The 18,475-nt window shown below is 43.8% G+C and overlaps 3 protein-coding genes across 3 annotated transcripts; 2 read left to right on the forward strand and 1 right to left on the reverse strand.

Annotated features, from left to right (window-relative positions):
* Positions 1–626, forward strand: LOC128733580 (partner of xrn-2 protein 1-like). Its single transcript, XM_053827264.1, has one exon. It carries the CDS (start codon positions 125–127, stop codon positions 431–433), a length of 309 nt encoding a protein of 102 aa, XP_053683239.1. The 5' UTR covers positions 1–124; the 3' UTR covers positions 434–626.
* Positions 483–12,508, reverse strand: LOC128733577 (uncharacterized). Its single transcript, XM_053827260.1, has 5 exons — positions 12,222–12,508; positions 3,816–4,536; positions 3,578–3,739; positions 2,495–3,509; positions 483–2,316 (listed from the first exon to the last, which is right to left on the reverse strand). The coding sequence occupies exons 2-5, from the start codon at positions 4,461–4,463 to the stop codon at positions 1,847–1,849; spliced, it is 2,295 nt and encodes a 764-aa protein (XP_053683235.1). The 5' UTR covers positions 4,464–4,536; positions 12,222–12,508; the 3' UTR covers positions 483–1,846.
* A 414-nt stretch (positions 12,509–12,922) lies between these two features.
* On the forward strand, positions 12,923–15,041 carry LOC128733578 (ATP-dependent RNA helicase abstrakt). The gene is made up of 2 exons (XM_053827262.1): positions 12,923–13,333; positions 13,391–15,041. Exons 1-2 carry the CDS (start codon positions 13,004–13,006, stop codon positions 14,915–14,917), a joined length of 1,857 nt encoding a protein of 618 aa, XP_053683237.1. The 5' UTR covers positions 12,923–13,003; the 3' UTR covers positions 14,918–15,041.
* Positions 15,042–18,475: the final 3,434 nt, after the last annotated feature.

Here is an 18,475-nt window from a genome sequence, read left to right on the forward strand (position 1 = left end):
GTTTTCAAGGAAAAGTTCAGTCAGGGAGTCAGGGCAGATAATTTATTTTTTAGTTCTTTTTGTCCCATTTAAACGTATTTTGTATATTCTCAACGAAGAATAGATTTAGCAACCTGCCGTAACAATGACCAGCGCGAACTTTGACGTGAACAAATACAAAACTTTCTACGAGTGTGACGAGCACTGGGAACTGCGAAAGCTATTTATGGAGCGCCATAAGGATCGTTTCACGGAAGACGAGCTGGTCTGTCTGGCTCAGGTTTTTACCAACGTGGAATTTTTAGGTTGTCGATACCCTGCCGAAACGATGACACTGATCGCCGAACTATCGAAGGATGTTGCCGCCGAGTTTCGACAGTCTCGACAGAACAAGCTGAAACGGACCTTCGTCGCTGCGTCGGACGCGGCCGCTGCCAGATACAGCAAGAAGTAAATGGGCGGTCGTGTGATGTTTGGATTAGTGAATAATCGATTGCTTAAATACTGCACATTTATTTTTAATCATTCAAATTTGTATTGAATTCAATGATTCTAGGATAATTTAGTGACATATTTTATATAGAGCATCAGCTTTCTAAAATAAAAATATATGATGAAAAGATTTTTTTTCTTTTATCAACGCTTAACTAATTCTTAGTCTGTCTGCTTCGAAAACTTAATTGAAGAGCGCTAATTTTTCCGCTATTATATGCTCTTTGCTCTAGAAGTCGGAAAATTTAGAATCATTCTTTTAGTCAAACGATAGCTTTTAAATAAAGTCTTTATCTGTGGGTACTTTCCCTTTATAAAATATACTGAATTTGCAGATCCAAACATTGAACTTCTACGGTTTTGACCAGTTTTGTAAATGACCTGTGCTGCAGCAAGCGTCTGCTCTTCCGGTAAAGCGGAAGTATTTGTTTTTTTTTATCAGATTTGTTTTGTTTGTTGCATGGGTCTCCTGCGAAAGGCTGAAAATCGGAAGGTTCGAATTCTCAAAAGCACAAAAGGCTGAAAGACATCAATTTTTGACTTAGGGAATCGGGTACTTTGACGTAATGACCGCGAGAAACTCAAAATTTGAAAATTTCAAAATGGTTTTACGATATTTTTTAAGTTACTGAGAAAATTTGCATGCATTTTTTTCCTACAATATTTGGTTTAAGAGCTATGACTATTTAAAATAAGTGATGTTTAAGAAAATCAGGAAATTTCTTTCGGAATCTTCTGGGAAAATAGGATACTTTGAGTTTTTAAGGGTATTATTTTCGTTTAAAGCTCCAAACATGCATAATCGTCTTGGGTACAAAATTTCAAAAAATTCTGGGAAGAGTCTCCAGGCCCAAACCTGTAAGACAATTTTGAAAAATGGCTATCTCTATCTTCGCTTTGCATAGAGAAACCACATCACACACAACGATAAATTTTGTCATAAGTTGAAGCTGTTTGCAGTTAGAAAAATATCACATCCCGAACACCCACACTCCCGTCTCAGTCCTAAATAAACTGCTTCAGCTCAGCTCCCCAGTGCATGTCATTCCCATTACTGCAAATAGGATAATGCAGCTTAACTTAATCATATTGAATATGGGAAATTTTTACCGTTTCTTGTTTCAGCCTTTCGTTCATGCATACTTAAGTGCATGCAGCTTAGTTTCATTCATGCGGTATATATTTTTTTCAGGTTCTCAATTTCCACCTTTTTGGGTTTCAGCCTTCCGTTGCTAACCCCTCGGTTATCTACCTCTAATGTTTTGTTTGTGTCGGAGCGTTTTAAATTAAAAATAAGCAGCCTAGAAAAGATACACGAATGTGCTACCGAACCATTAATTTTAAGTTAGTCCATCGTGTTTGAAGCCCTTAACATCTACTCGAAGTCAGAAAGTATAGTACAATTAGGTCGTGCTAGTTTAAAATTGCGCACACCTTCGGCCGAAACTGAGGTACCGGTGACGTCCAGTAGCTTCAGGTTCGGTGCCGCCGATTCCAGGTGATCGAGGGAGGTATCCGTCACCAGTTTGTAGTTTCGTACGCACAACCGCTCGAGGCCGGTCATGTTGGGTCGGAAATATTCGCGAATGAAAGCCGCCCCACCCAGTTCGTGCCGCGAAACGCCGTACGCGCAGATGCCCCGATCGCTAACGAGCGAAACGTAATTGGGACCGGGCGCACCGGGTCCCAGGTTCAGATACTGGTAAAAAGCATTAGCTGGCCGGTGCTGATTGTTGTCCGCAACCTCCGCGACTGGGTTGTTGTTTTCTACGCCGCGCACAATGATCACATGCGGCATTATTCTCGGATGATTGTTCTGGAAGGCGCCATGCAGAATGACCCGGACTGCGAACAGAGAGTCAAACAATATATTTACCTAACATTTTCGCTATGCTACAAGAAAAAACCACGATTTGTTTCTGCAATAAATTGTCACACGTGTAACACTCCTTTTAGGTGACCCACCCGAATAATAGACAACCAACCATGCTCCTAATACAATAATGCAAACATAAACACTTACCGTTCATATCTTCCTGGGGTTGCGGTTCCTGTCCTTCGGCTGCCGCACCGGCGGCCGCCGGTTGATCACCGTCATCACCATTGTCTGCATCGCCGTTAGCGCCGCCGTTACCGTTCACACCATCAGCAGGGGCTGCTGCAGCACCGTTTACAGGACGTTCCGCATCTGCTGCCTCTGGTTGTTGTTCATTTCCGAGGGCAGCGGGAACCGGTGGATCAGCGGCGGGTGGCACATCGACAGGGCCATTCTCCACGCGATCTCTGTTACCGGCCTCGAAAATTTGCTGGTAGGCAGCTTCAACCGGACGAGGCATGACGTGCGGAAATTGCAGTTCGTTATTGTTATCCTCGTCATTGTTGTTCCGCTCAAGGTGATTGATGATGCGTATGATATTGCGTCGATTGTTGTAAACGATGCGTACATGACGCTGTCGTATTTCCGGATTCTCCGGTTGTGGTGGCAGTGGCGCAGCGGGAGCAGCGACTGGCAGACGTTGTTGTGGTTCCTCGATCGCGGGAGCTGGCGGTGGTGGTGGCGGAGGAGGCACATTATTGGCCGGCTGCTGTTCTTGTTGTTCTTCCGGTGGATCCATTTCGACGCGATTTATGATGCGAATTAAATTTTCCCGATTTTCATGCAAATTAGGGAAGAAATGGCGGTTGACGAAACGGAACACATTGCGGCCTTCACCGAGAAAGTGCGGCCGGGGCGGTCGCGGAGGTGGTGCCGGCTCTGCAGCATTTTCCGCCGCTTCTGCTTGTTGACCGTTTTCTGGTGGGTTTGCTCCTTCTGCTCCAGCCTGCTCCTGGCGTCTATTGAGCGGATTGAGGATGTCCTGGTTAGCTATTCGACGCAGTTGTTCTACTCGCTGTCGCTCTGCTTCATTGTATTCGCTCAAACCTCGCTCAGTGCGCAGATATTCAGGACATTCCAGCAGCAATTCCTTCAGTGATTGAACAATGTTGAAGCAACTCACGTCCGAGTCGGATATCGGTGTGTCGCGTAGATCCAGGATCTGCACAAAAGATTCGACGTAAGATTTAAACGGTGCATACAACAAAAGCTTTGTTTTTTTGGTCTTACCTCTAACTTTTTAAATCCAAATCGAGTTGCAATGCTAGCGTATGGTACGCTATCCTTCATGTTGGCGCAACCTTTGAGGCTGAGATAGCGCAAATGCGGTACCTTGGACAATACCATAAAATCGTGCGTATCGAACCAGCTGCAATATTCTATTGTAAGTTCCTGAAATTATCAAAAGTATACATCGATAAGAGACAACTGGTCCTCGAGATGAACACAAACATCATCTATTTGATACCTCTAGTTTTTGCAAAGTCCTATCAATCTTGGACAAAAATCCCATTCGTATCTCCGATGCCATTGACCGATCCGCTTCGCACTTTCTAAACACTAGGGTCTTAATGCTCGGCGGAAACGAGATGATTGCCATATTGTTCGTGTCCATGTAGCCTTCAATGATTTCGAAATGCTCCAACTGTGGGCATCGCTTGTTGATTTGTGCCAGCAGATTGGCGGTCACCGTTGGAGTTTTCCATTTATCCAACGGATAGAGACCGGTCAGACCGCGTATTTTCAGCGAACGAGTTTCTCCTTGCAGGTGTTTTATTTTACGTAGTAATTCCTGACCGCTCAACTGCGACTTACTGAAGTCGGCAGTTGCCCACAGTTTTTTGTCCTCGATTAAGCTGTTCAGCCGAACACAGCTTTCCGACAGTGATATCAAACTGTCGCTGTCCAGATTGAGAAAAATTTCCATAAGGATCTCATCGCTTAGATCCAACAGGGACACCTGCAGTTCAATATCGGACAGCTCGACCGATAATATTTTCATGTTTGGTTGTGCAAAGGTACATTCATCGCTGGAAAGTTTCCGTTTCTTGCTGCCGAAGGTTGCTGCCGAGGTCGAGGCCTGCACCGACGGTTCCGTCTGCGGCGGCTCCTCCATTGTGGGCTCTCACCACTTACTCGTTGCCGGTAGTAGTTTTTTGTTCAATTACTAATTGATGATCCCCTTAATTCTGTAAATAAAGAGTAATTTGCAGGTACCTACATTAGATTGTGCTAGGTGCACAATTGTAACATAACGTCTAACTAAATCATATAATTTTTTCATTTCTCTTAGGTACTCAAAATTTATTAACATTCGTACTCCTATAGAGCATCTCGAATTTCATGATTTCCTAATCCAATATTGACTAAAATAATTACAACAAAAAATCGCAATTACAGAGTAATTTACCCGAAGAATATGTTGGATATTGAACATATTCTAACCGCCATTTACAAACTTACAACGCCTAGGTAGCGGAAGAATCGACATTTCACCAATAAACAGCTAAAACAACAGCGGTCCTGGGTTATTTCCTTGGGGTACGCATACTAATCGAAAATGTTTTAAAAGATGCATCGGTAGGTTGAGAATAACATCGAGAGGCAGATGATCAATATCAAGAGAAATGATCATTTCGATAGCCACAAGCATGTTTTCAAGTTGTGAGTATGACATAATTGTCTTCACGGAGACGTGGCTGCGGACTGATATCGGCAGCCATGAAATTTCCCCTGACTATGCTATATTCCGTTGCGACCGTAATGAACTGACCAGCAATCACTCACGAGGTGGTGGAGTGCTGATTGCAGTCAATAACTCTCTGGATTGTGAATCAGTAATTCTTTCAAACTGTGACGAACTCGAACAAATTGCAGTCCGTATTAAGTTGCTGCATCGCTTACTCTATACAGTTGCCGTATATCCTCCGCCCAATTCGAGTACCGAACTATACTCAGCTCACGTAAGAGCAACACAGTGTGTTTTGGATTGTCTTTCAGAATCGGACATAATCTTGTCAATAGCCGATTTCAATTTACCTGACTTGAGGTGGAAGGCCGACGATGATATTAATGGGTATATACCTTCGAGTGCCTCAGCTGAAATTGAGTTACACTTTACAAACGCAATGTATTCCAATGACTTGAGACAAATTAATCATATTGTCCACACGAATGGTAGACTCTTGGACCTGGTATTTACCAATACCCCAGAATATCTTGATATAGTAGCACCGCCCTCTCCAATGTTGCCTGTCGACTATCATCACGAACCATTCATTTTATTACTTGACGAGATGGACGCATCAATACCTGACGACCAAGTTGATCAGATCAGATTTGACTACTCTGCATATGACTAAGATATTTTGAACTCTATTTTTGCGGACATGGAGTGGGACAATCGATTTTCGAACACTGACTCAGTTGACCAGATGCTACTTGCTGTCTACGATTCACTTTTAGGTGTTATCACTAGACATATGCCCAAAAAAAGACAAGTGTTGGTCTCCAACTTCAAGCAACCGTGGTGGACCCCTCAGCTTCGAAACCTTCGTAACAACCCCCGTAAAATGCGCAACCAATATTTCTTTACTAAAAGCGAATCTGAGAGAGCTAAACTTCGGGAGCGTGAGGATGAGTACCAAGCTGTCCTTACCGCATTATATGACAACTATTTGCAAAGGATTCAGTCTGCCGTTAAACAGGACTCCTCCTGGTTCTGGGATTTTGTTAAGAAACGTAAAACTGGCAACAATATTCTTTCGTCGGTCAACTTCGAAGGAACAACTTCTCACCCGATCTCAGAATCAGTTAATTTTTTCGCTACGTTTGTTGAGGGCGTATTTGGTAAATACGCCGTCTAGCAACACAACTGCTTCGAGCATATACCGTTCCGTGATATTAATTCTATTGGTTGCTAAACGACTGGACAATGCGGAATATAGACCCCATAGTGGTCGTTAGCCTCTTATCCAGCAACTCCGATCCCGACCTCCTCGTGGTACCAGCCGGAATACGAGCAACCTTAGCGGAGATCGGGTAACCAACCCCGGTGGAAACTAAGGTCGTATACTAACCGGGAAGGAGGTATAGTGAGTCTCGGCACTATAAGAAGGGAAGCCCCATCGCGAGACTCGATAGTGTTGCCCCAGTACGACTACACATCTAAATTAAAAAACTAACAACATTCAAGCATATTCGAAGCGGAATATTCGGCATCGACCTAGGCGATGGAACAAGGACGACGAATGGAGATTGGGTACTTGGAACTGCAGATCGCTAAATTTCAGGGTTTACAAGAACAAATCTGACATAGCTTAACCGTAAGCAGTTTATTCAGGAAATTTGGGGCGAACTAACCAACGGTTGAAAGCCCCATCAAATAGTAAATAAATAAATAAATTCAGGAAATGAAGAATTATTTTCAGTTAAAAACTATTTTGGTTGAAATTGAGTGTTCTTCATCAGACAAATGCCGCTTAGTTGGTTTCGAGGTACGATGCTGGTCTAACAAGCCAGTCGTCGTTTGTTCGAATCTCGGCTAGGCGGTGCTGCTAGATACAGTCAGTAGGATTTTTGCCAGTGGCGACTCGTCCGCATGTTCAACCTGTTCATAGGACAGGCAACAAAATCCAGCCGGACAAAATTGTTTTCATCACTCGTTCATGATTTCGTTTGCACCGACGCATATACAATACGAATTGAGTTTAGTTGCGAAGCTGATGAGCAAACCGTTCAACACGACGTTTGAACGTTGCTTTAGAGATCTCAATGCACAAGCATACCACCACATTATTCCTGGTGTTGATTCTTGATAATCTTGATACTGAACCAACACCAGGAATGTGTTGGTACGAAGGAGATAAAAAAAGAATGTGAAACAGCTTTTACTCGACAGTGCGGGCGCATTTTTGTCTCATGAACTCGTTCATCTTCAGCATTGAACAACTTACTACCACATATCCTTATGGCCTGCGCTTTGATTCCATTTTACTTATGTCGAATTTGTTTATTCAATCCGGGTTGAAACTGGATGAATTTTATCTGTCAGATAGGAGCAAATGAACACAAAAAGTTCATCCAGTTCCAATCCGGATTGAATAAACAAATTCGACATTAGTTACGAAGCTAATGAGCAATACATTCAACACGACGTTTGAACGTTGCTTTAGAGATTAGCTCCAGGAACAATGTGTTGGTACGAAGGAGATTTGAAAATAGAGCGCGGTTGGCATGCATTAACTCTTTCATCTTTAGCATTGAACAACTTTACGCATATTGCTTGTGGTGCGTGTAGTGTGGGCATGTTCGCGAATCGCAGGAAGGTGGTTATTCTTGAATTTGGTTCAATAGGTAAATTGAACGAAAAGTTTTCGGTTCGTAGTTAAATTCAGAGACGAGTTTGCTGGTAAAGTAAACCGTCGTATTCCGTTGTTATTTAAATAATAGGTGTATTTACGTAGCGCTTGCTATGTTGCGTATACGGAGTATTGCGTATTTGTGCTGCCGCTACTCGCATAATAGTTCCATCTCCATAGAAACCGAAACTGCAATGCGAATTGCGGGAGTATATGCACAAAATACACCGTTTACGTAACATAGCAAGCGCTACGTGAAACCCCTAATGGTGGTTTTATGATTAAAATATAGAAATGCGATAATAAAAAAAGCTGCGTATCAATTTGTATTTTTCGCTGGTTGAACAAGTAAGCTAAACCCCCACGAGTCGCCACTGATTTTTGCACTAGCCCCGTAACTGTGCTGTACTCTAGTAGCCGACTGCGAAGTCTGTCGATGAAGAAGGATCAAGTCTTAGACGTTTAATCCCACAGCTTTGCTTTGCTCATCAGACAAAAAATCAAATTGAAATAACAGAGTTAAAGTCATGGCTTCCCAGCCGACATTGAGGTACGTTGTATGTTCGAATCTCGGCTGGGAGAGGCTGCTAAAGTCCATAGAACTAAGTGGTCTCTTCGAGACGCAGTGACGGTGCTGAAGAACAACTTATCCTGTATGATTCTCAACATCGCTCTTAAGGTGATCCGACGATCAGATTTTGAAAAAAGAGGATTGATTCTCAATAAATGTAGCAAACTTCTTGGCTAAGCAGATGACTTTTCCAGGTGGCTAAGCAGGTGACAGAAACTTTGCCACGACGATTGCTATCTGTGCTAGACTGGAAGCGGAGCCTAGCATGATTGGGCTTAAAATCAACGCGTCGGAGATCAAATCCATGAATGATCAAGGCTCAATTGGTTACTATCTTCAGGTTTAGTTGAAAATTTTCGGTGAAATAATAAAACTGATGAATATATCGCGTAACGTTTCAGCCTACTACTCTTCAGCTATCGTCTGACGCCTGTAAATATTTATTACCATTAAAATTGTGCTCTTTAGGTATTTTTTAACAATCAAATTCGCGAATTACAATTTTCTTAAACGGTACAAAAACACACATTACAAAGCTCTTACATTCTTCTAGTATCTACGCCACATTCATATTAGTTATTCAGCTTTCACCAGTGGGCTGGTTTTCGTTCCGTCCAACTGGCTTGTTGTTGTTACTCTGACGAAGCTTTAGGACTAGACCGTTGTATGCAGCATTGAATGTTCCGCATTCTCTCTGTAGATTCACGGTTTTGTTATCACCTAGGATTTTGATGTGGAACATTTCCGCTGTTGTTCTGGTCTCCTGGTTCTCTATCCGTTCTAAAACCCGAGTTTTGGCGAAGTCAAAGATGTGTCCTTCCTGCACTGTATGCTGCGAAAGTCCCGATTTCGCCTCACCCTTTTTTGCATCATTTTTGTGTTCTGCTACCTGGTTTCTAGCTTCCTTCCCGTTTGTCCGATGTAGACTTTTCCATCGTCCGTTTCCAATGGTATCGAGTATAAAACATTTCTCTGCTTCCCTGGACGGATAGAGAACCAGGAGACCAGAACAACAGCGGAAATGTTCCACATCAAAATCCTAGGTGATAACAAAACCGTGAATCTACAGAGAGAATGCGGAACATTCAATGCTGCATACAACGGTCTAGTCCTAAAGCTTCGTCAGAGTAACAACAACAAGCCAGTTGGACGGAACGAAAACCAGCCCACTGGTGAAGGCTGAATAACTAATATGAATGTGGCGTAGATACTAGAAGAATGTAAGAGCTTTGTAATGTGTGTTTTTGTACCGTTTAAGAAAATTGTAATTCGCGAATTTGATTGTTAAAAAATACCTAAAGAGCACAATTTTAATGGTAATAAATATTTACAGGCGTCAGACGATAGCTGAAGAGTAGTAGGCTGAAACGTTACGCGATATATTCATCAGTTTTATTATTTCACCGAAAATTTTCAACTAAACCTGAAGATAGTGATTTTGCGGTGACCTAAAATCAAAGAATCAATTGGTTACTGTTAAGTTAGACCGAGCCAAGCGACAAAATTCTTATTTCGAGAAAAACGCGTTCAAAGTTTGCTGCTCTGTATGGTTTGTAGCCATCAATTGTTCGAAATCATCTCATAACACTGGCTGTTTGCAACATTTCTGTAGTCTTATTAGAGTAAAATGTAGCTTAGAAAATTCTTGATCGTTTGCTGTCATTGACTCATTCTTTTAAATTTTGCGATTTGGTCTGGTCTGATTTAACACCGACCAAAGCTTGCATGGGAAGATTACCAACGTACATTTGGCGAAAGTCGGTAAACTGCAGTGAACCAGTCACCTCGTAAGGAAAACGGTTCTATACAACAACCCCACCAACACCGGCACAGAGTGACTCAACGTGCGAGATGGTTCGTCCAGGTCTAAAGCGACATTTTTTATTTTTTAAGTAAAGAACTGCGAGTTCAGAGATGCCTGGGAAATGGGCGACGAATAACCCAAGATCGAATTAAATGGAGTTTAAAAAGTACGAACCACTCCGGCTCTAAGTTCACGACCCAAGTTGACCCCCCCCTTTTCGTCGCTACGCCTATGACTCTGACCATTATCTAACAGCAGTATATGTGCGCTCAAAGCTGCCAACCGAATACCAGACACGTCAAAGCCGTCCTCCTTGGCTGAATTTCACCGTAGTTAGAACACCCGCAATTTGTCGAAAACTACGCGCGAATACTAGATGGGACACGGCTTTCTTACCAGGAGTTGGATGCTTGGAATCTCGAAAACGGTTGCGGCAGAATACTCTCGGCCATCGGAGGCGCACTAGATGATGAGCCCCGGAGTATACAAAATGATTAGTTTGATAGGAAATGCCAACAAGCAGTAGAGAAAAAATTGCTTGAAAAAGTTATCTGAGCTCGGCCACTAGGGAGAACCAGGGCCAAATGTCGATGAGCAAGGAACCAGTAGACCACGATCCTGAAGAGTTTAGGATAAATAAGTCAAATACCAAATACATGAAAGGAAGAGACTCAACAGAAAAAAACATGTGCCTTCCATGGACGGTAACCATTGAGGGCGACGAACTAAAAGTGGTAGATGAGTTCGTGTCTTTGGGATCGCGAATGACCGCGAACATTAACACTGGTAAGGAGATTAAAGCGGGAAGTTGGGCCTACTTTGCCTTCGCAAAACGCTACGATATAGACTTGAATCCGTGACGCTGCTCACGGAGGACATACGCGCTCTTGCCATGTTCGAGCGGAAGATACTGCGAGTGATATTTGGCGGAGTGCAAATTGAAAGTGGAGAGTTGCGGAGCCGGAGCTGCACGCACTGCTTGGAGGTATTCGCATCGTACATCTGGCGAAAGTTGGTAGGCTACGGTGGGCCGAACTCGTCGCAATGATGTCGGACGATAGTACGACGAAAACAGTTCTCAACAACCCCATCAGGAACAGGGGGGCTCAACGTGCAAGATGACTCGACCAGGTTAAAACTGTAGTTGCGCCTTCTCAGACGACTGGGAATTGGCAACGAGTGCTCCCCCGACACTATACAGCTGCTGACGACGAAGGCTTCTCACCAGGAATGCCAGAAACCATGCGGTCGGTGATTCTCTGCGTCGGCAGGTCGGCGAAGATGGGACTGGGTGAGATAGCGGATGGCGATCTAACTTAGGGTACCGCCATAGTATCAACGACCTGCGCCGTGACTAAACTTCTCTTGCTGCAGTCACATGCTCGGCCTTTCATGCCCGAAGTAGGACAGTGTATTTGGCAACTTGCACCTTTACGGTAAACGATGATACGACTTCGCTAATATTCCGTTAAATACGCAGTCCTGCTTTTGCCGGAAAAATCAACGCACCAAATGTGAACGAAGTCGCGCCGGCCGGTTCTATAAACTCCACAAATGTGATTTGCGAACCTATAGAACCAAATAGGCTAAATCAAATAGTTACAATGCGTTGCCTTGAAGTCTTTGCAAGGTATCGCAGGTATCGTACATACGGTGGCAGGTAGGCCTATTGGGCCGCATGAATAAAAGAGTTTGCTTTACTCTACCCATAATGTAGACGGTAAAATGGTTTTGATTTGAAATGTGATTAAATTTCCGTTTAATAGTAATTATACACTACTTCCGTTCCGTTCAATATTATTAAATCAAATAACTACACTTGACACGATTAATAATACAAATTGAACAAAATACCGGTTAACGCACATGCATTATTATATGGTTAAACGCTCTACCTAAATTTTCTTGTAATTTATAATTAAGTAGAGGTACTAGATATATGCTTTAATGTAATCCAAATACCAACCCACCTACCTGTATCAACATAATAAAAGTTCATACATTGTTGTCTTTTTACAATCTCTATTGAAAATTCATTGTTGACAATGAGATAATACGAAATTTTAATAAAACGAGCCGGAAAGAGCTTGTGAAAAGCTTATGTTGTATTCAGACTTGTTTTCAAAAAGATTCACTTACTTCTTGGCCTGTTTCTGTTCCGCCCACCAACACAATCGAATATTCACTCCAACTCTTGCTCTTGGTCCGATAATGGAAGGGGTCAATGATTTTTTTTTTCTCGTTGCTGCCACTACTCCGGTGCGACGGTCGTGTTAGCAGGGCACTATTTGCAGCTGGCAATACGTAATTCCTTTGGCGGGTGCTATCGCATCGTATTAGACGCTAAATTTTTGCGGAAAATGGTTAATTTTTCACTAATTTGGACGTATTTTTGAACGAACAAAAAACTTTTCACTTTTCGGAATCTGGCTGTCACTTGCAAACAAAACGAAGAAGCTCGAATGACAGCTGCCCAGTGAGTGAGTGATACCAGATTGAAGTGCTGGTTAAACTTTTTCGTCAAGTTCAGGCCGAATAATTCATCAAATCGACCTGATGGCTCAGGTCGTTAAAAATTTATTAAAATCATTTTTTTTTTCAAGAAATTTTACATATTTATAACCAATGTCATCGCTCAAAGCCCCCTCCGCAAAAAATTTGCATACCAATTTGTAACAGAAGTTCAACAAATCCCCGCCCCTTTCTGCGTTACGTAATATTTGAACGAGACCGGTACCAAAAACACGAACATCTCGAGTTCTTCGTTAAGCTTTTTTTAACATCACACGTCACTTCATTTAAACAATAATAAAATAAAAGTTTGTATACAGACTTACAGAGTTATTTTTCGTCTATTTCGGTGATTATACGTTTAGTTTTAGAAATTTCTTGCTGAAACCCAATTGCAACTGAAAAGTAAAATGTCTGTAGAGTTACCTCCGGTAAAGCGATATCGCCGTGAAGAGAAAGAATCCGACGACAGTGACCAAGAGGACGACGACAAATTTGAGCCGTACATTCCGGTTAAGCAACGAAAAAAACAGCACTTGCTAAAATTAGGTCGAATCGTTCAGCTGACGGCTGAGGCTTCCAACGTTGGCAAATCTTCCAGCGAAAACGAGCATGACGACGAAGGTGCTGAGGAGGCTTGGGGTCGTAAATTTAATATTAGTCTGCTGGATCAACATACGGAGCTGAAGAAAATCGCGGAAGCTAAAAAGATTAGTGCTGTTGAAAAGCAGTTGAAAGAGGTATGCAAAAGATTTACATTTTTTAAAATAACAATATTGATGGATTAATATTTTCAGGAAGAAAAAATTCTCGAAAGTGTCGCGGAAAAGAAAGCTCTTATGGGTGTAGCTGAGTTGGCGAAAGGTATCCAGTATGAGGATCCAATAAAGACCAGTTGGAAAGCACCAAGGTATATACTGGCGCGTGCGGATGCGTCTCATGAGCGAGTGCGTGAGCGCTTGCGGATCTTGGTTGAAGGAGAAAACGTTCCACCCCCGATTTGCTCTTTTCGAGAAATGAAATTTCCCAAACCCATTCTTGCTGCACTGGAGAGGCGAAACATCAGGAAACCTTCCCCGATACAGGTTCAAGGTATACCAGCGGTACTTTCCGGAAGAGATTTAATCGGTATTGCATTTACTGGCTCGGGCAAAACGCTTGTTTTTGTACTGCCCGTTATAATGTTTTCGCTAGAGCAAGAAATGAGACTGCCGTTTATCTGCAAAGAAGGCCCGTATGGACTGATAATTTGTCCTTCTCGGGAATTAGCAAAACAAACACATGATATCATACAATACTATTGTCAGCATTTGCAAACGGCTGGAATGCCTGTAATTCGGTCAGCATTGGCTATTGGAGGGGTGCCCGTTAACGATTCTCTTGCGGTTATTCAGTTGGGCTGTCATATAATGGTTGCAACTCCTGGACGCCTGATGGACATGCTGGATAAGAAATTGGTTAAATTAGACGTTTGTCGATATCTGTGCATGGATGAAGCTGATCGTATGATTGACATGGGCTTCGAGGAAGATGTCCGTACGATATTTTCGTACTTTAAAGGTCAGCGGCAAACTTTACTGTTTTCAGCTACTATGCCGAAAAAAATTCAGAACTTTGCTAAATCGGCGTTGGTAAAGCCGGTAACAATAAACGTCGGTCGTGCTGGGGCGGCTTCAATGAACGTGACACAAGACATAGAGTATGTGAAACAGGAGGCAAAAGTCGTTTATCTCCTGGATTGTCTTCAGAAAACGCCTCCGCCAGTACTGATCTTTGCCGAAAAGAAACAGGATGTCGATGCCATTCATGAGTATTTGTTATTGAAGGGTGTAGAAGCCGTAGCAATTCATGGTGGTAAAGACCAGGAGGAACGTTATCGGTCTGTGGAAGGTTTTAGAAATCAAGAAAAGGATGTGCTCGTGGCAACGGACGTTGCTTCCAAGGGTCTCGATTTTCCCGATGTGCAGCACGTCATCAATTACGACATGCCAGATGATATCGAAAACTACGTCCACAGGATAGGTCGTACTGGACGATCCGGTTCGAAAGGGCTAGCCACTACGTTTATCAACAAGGCCACCGAGCAGTATGTGCTGCTCGATCTGAAACATTTGCTGATTGAAGCGAAACAGAAAGTGCCTCCTTTCCTGGCCGAGCTTTGTTCAGAAACCGAGAAGTATGCCGATCTGGGTGACGGTTGCAGCTATTGTGGTGGTCTTGGTCACAGAATTACCGAGTGTCCCAAGTTGGAGGCGATACAGAGTAAGCAGGCATCGAATATTGGACGGCGGGATTATTTGTCCAATACAGCAGCCGATTATTAAGAAAATAAAAAAGATTGTAAGATTAGGTATAGGTGTGGAGTTTGTCGTGCACGAGCAATACATCTAATCAACACTGTATTGTACATTTTTAAATGAAAAACAATTTCAGCAAATAAATTCAAAGACAAAGTCTTGACGAAGTTTTCGAAACCTCTTGCGATTGATTTGTATTAATGGTGTGTAGGAAAACATAGGGGTTGTAGCAGAACAACTAGCAAGCGTCATATATCGTAAGTCTTGACATGACCAAAACGCGATTATCAACCCAAATAGGCCAAAAGGGAAGGGTCGGCAAGTGACATCACTTACACGTAGCAGGAATGTTCGAGAAATCCCTTTCGAAGAACTGGATCGCATGAACATAATTGGACCTTACTTACTTATGTGTTCATGTCCTCCGGTCCGGCAGAAGAAAGGGACGGTTATCCGCCATGGCTTTTACCTGTCGCCAGGACAGGCTCTCGTCTACAGTCTGGATGTGGTTGGCTAGGCTGCGTCGCCATAAGCCCCTGGGTCTGCCTCTTCTACGCTGTCCTTGTGGGTTCCAGTCGAGTGCTTCTCTGCAAACTTCGTTCGCTCCTTTCCTCAAGGTGTGTCTGCCTTCTACCTTCCACCTACGTTCACGAATTTCTGTGGCTATCGGCCGTTGATGACACCGACGATGAAGTTCCTCATTGGATAACCAGTTGCCAGATTAGTTAGGTTAGGCACCGGTTAATAAATACCTGCAGTTTTTGCGTTGTCTCCGCTGAGACGCACCACGGTTCGCAGGCATACAACAGTACGGATTTAACGTTTAACGTTTGACGTTAAAGATTCGGGTTTTCGTACGTAGAGTGATCTGGTTTGAGCGCCAAATATTTCGCAGACCTGCAAAGGCACCCCTGGCCTCCCTGAACTGTGTGGCTATATCAGTCTTGGTACCACCAGCGGGCGTTGTCTGGCTACCAAGATATTGAAAGGCGTCTACCTGCTCAACTTGTTGTCCCGCTACTGTGAAGTTGGTGAAATTGTTAGTGTTCACTACCATAGACTTAGTTTTCGCTACATTGACTGTGAGACCTGCTGCCTGGGAGCTCTCGGAGAAGTTATCTAACTTGCTCTGCATATCGTTTCGGCGTTGTCTTCGGATAGGTCGAGGTCATTTAGCTGCTCCATCCTCGATTTGGTCTACTGTCAATTGTTCCAACTAATATCTCATGCATAACGATGAGAAACAGAAGCGGTGATAAAATGCAGCCCTGTCTCACGCCAGCAGTAACCCCTATGGGGACGGACAAGACGCCGTCGTGCAAAACCTTGCATGAGAACGCCTCGTATTGAGCCTCAATGAGATGGACTAGCTTATCTAGAACTCCTCTACGCCTAAGTGTGCCCCAGATGTTTTCGTGGTTGAGTCGGTCGAACGCATTTTCGAAGTAAACGAACACCAACAGAAGAGAGTCCTGGAATTTGTTGATCTGCTCCAATATAATGCGGAGCGTTGTGATATGGTCTACACATGATCGGCCAACACGGAATCCCGCTTGCTACCGCCAGAGAGTAGCGTCGATCTTTTCCTGGATCCGGTTGAGGATTACCTTACAGAGTACTTTGAGAGTAATACAAAGCAACATGATGCCACCCCAGTTACCGCATTCAGTTAGGTCTCCTTTCTTAGGGACTTTGACCAATATGCCCTGCATCCAGTCCACCGGAAAAGTTGCGGTTTCCCATATATTGCTGAAAAGCTGATGCATCATCTGGGCTGACAAAGGCGGCGAGAAATATCGTACAACAAAGGATATCACTATTGGCGGCGGCGGTTTCTCCTTGTTCGGTTAGAGAGTTAGTCCAGGCTCTCTTGTCCCGCCTACAAGCACGTTTAACAATCCTCTTCAGTTCGGCGTATCGTTGACGGGCAGCTGTTTTAGCCGATCTGGTCTGCGATCGCTCAATGCCGGCTTTTGCCTATCTCCGCACGTCGATCTTCCTCCAAGTTTCATCCGAAATCCACTCCCTCCGCCCGCTCCGCGCTTTGCCGAGCGTTTCCTCACTGGTCGTGATGAAGGCGATGCCGGTCCATTGCTCTTCGACGCTTCAACCAGGTGGCAACTCCGAGGCTCGAGATTCAAGTTGTTCGACAAAAGCCGTTTTCACATCAGGATTATCCAAACGGCGGACGTCGTAGCGGCACTCAACTTTCTCCTCCCGTCGTTGGACACGTGCGACGCGCAGACGTATCTCAGCGATAACAAGATGATGGTCGGATGCAATATCAGCGCTGCGTTTGTTGCGTACATCAAGAAGGCTCCTTCGCCATTTCCGGCTGATGCAGATATGGTCGATTTGGTTTTCTGTTCGGCCGTCGCAGGAAACCCACGTGACTTTATGTACTGGTCTTTGGGGGAAGAGCGATACACCAATGACCATGTTGTTATTACCACAGAATTCTGTAAATAGCTCCCCGTTTTCGCTCATCTCTTCTAGGTCATGGCGTCCCATGACGCGTTCAAGGTCCGCGTTGTTCATGTGGATTTGGATGTCCCCCTTCGGGATTTTCACAACCACACTGTTCAGCTAGCTGTAAAAACTCTCTTTCTCCTGGAAGTCGGCAGCATCTGTTGGCGCATAGCACTGGATTGTTGTAAGGTTCCTAACCCATGTTCTGAATCTGGCAACGATTATTCGCTCATTTATCGGTTCCCACTTTATCAGGGGCGCATGTGCCCCTGGGTTCAGTAGCAATCCAACTCCTCTTTCTCGAGTAGCATTTTCCCCTCGTATGCCATAGTAAAGCAATACTTGCCCGGATAATATCCTGTGTTCGCCAGTACCCGGCCAGCGGACCTCGCTCAGCCCCAGGATTTCAAGCTTCAGTCGGCTAGCTTCCCTTGCAAGTTGAACCAGCTTGCCCTGCTGGGTAAGGGTCAGTATATTCCATGTTCCGATTCGTGTCCGTGTTTTCATGCTAAAGGTCGTTGCCAATAATCCAGAGAGATTTCTTCTTTCATTTTCGGTAACTTTTCTGTGTTCCGGTACAATAGGCTGTTAACCTAAGGTCCTTATCCCGCTGATGGGGCCGCCATCTTAATGTGGGCGGGAGCTACTATGCCCCCTTTCCTGTTAGCATACGACAACCGAAGTTGTGTACCCCAGCCGGCACCTCGTGGAGGTAGGAATAGGAGTTAATGAACAGAGGTTATGGAATGCACATGTCCAGCCGACATAATTGGACCATTACAGGAAAATCAAATGGAAATTATGTACAGCTGCATAAGGGGTCCAAATTAGGTTGGTTATCCCGTAACCTATATGTATATTGCCAAAGCTGCTGGATAAGAGAGAAGGATTCCTCTTTTTCTATTTGTCTGATTATCTTAACAGTCAATTGAATATTTGGTACTGGCTCTTGGTCACGGGTTGCATGCGAAAATATTTATTTTTCGTTTATAGTCGACGTTTCGACGGGTATCGCTTCATCCACAGGACAGCTATTGATTTATAAACTTTTACAAAATTATATCCCGCATTTTGCACCTTACTGGACACCGCAGTCTAAAGTGCGACAATGCGAAT

The sequence above is a fragment of the Sabethes cyaneus genome, chromosome 2 (assembly GCF_943734655.1).
Source record: "Sabethes cyaneus chromosome 2, idSabCyanKW18_F2, whole genome shotgun sequence".
In the NCBI taxonomy this organism is placed as follows: domain Eukaryota; kingdom Metazoa; phylum Arthropoda; class Insecta; order Diptera; family Culicidae; genus Sabethes; species Sabethes cyaneus.

Coding starts and splice junctions, on each gene's coding strand:
- LOC128733580 (XM_053827264.1), top strand. CDS start 125: ATGACCAGCGCGAACTTTGACGTGAACAAATACAAAACTTTCTACGAG.
- LOC128733578 (XM_053827262.1), top strand. CDS start 13,004: ATGTCTGTAGAGTTACCTCCGGTAAAGCGATATCGCCGTGAAGAGAAA. Junction 13,334..13,390: donor TTGAAAAGCAGTTGAAAGAG/GTATGCAAAAGA, acceptor TAATATTTTCAG/GAAGAAAAAATTCTCGAAAG.
- LOC128733577 (XM_053827260.1), bottom strand. CDS start 4,463: ATGGAGGAGCCGCCGCAGACGGAACCGTCGGTGCAGGCCTCGACCTCG. Junction 3,740..3,815: donor GGACTTTGCAAAAACTAGAG/GTATCAAATAGA, acceptor TGATAATTTCAG/GAACTTACAATAGAATATTG. Junction 2,317..2,494: donor ACCCCAGGAAGATATGAACG/GTAAGTGTTTAT, acceptor CTCTGTTCGCAG/TCCGGGTCATTCTGCATGGC.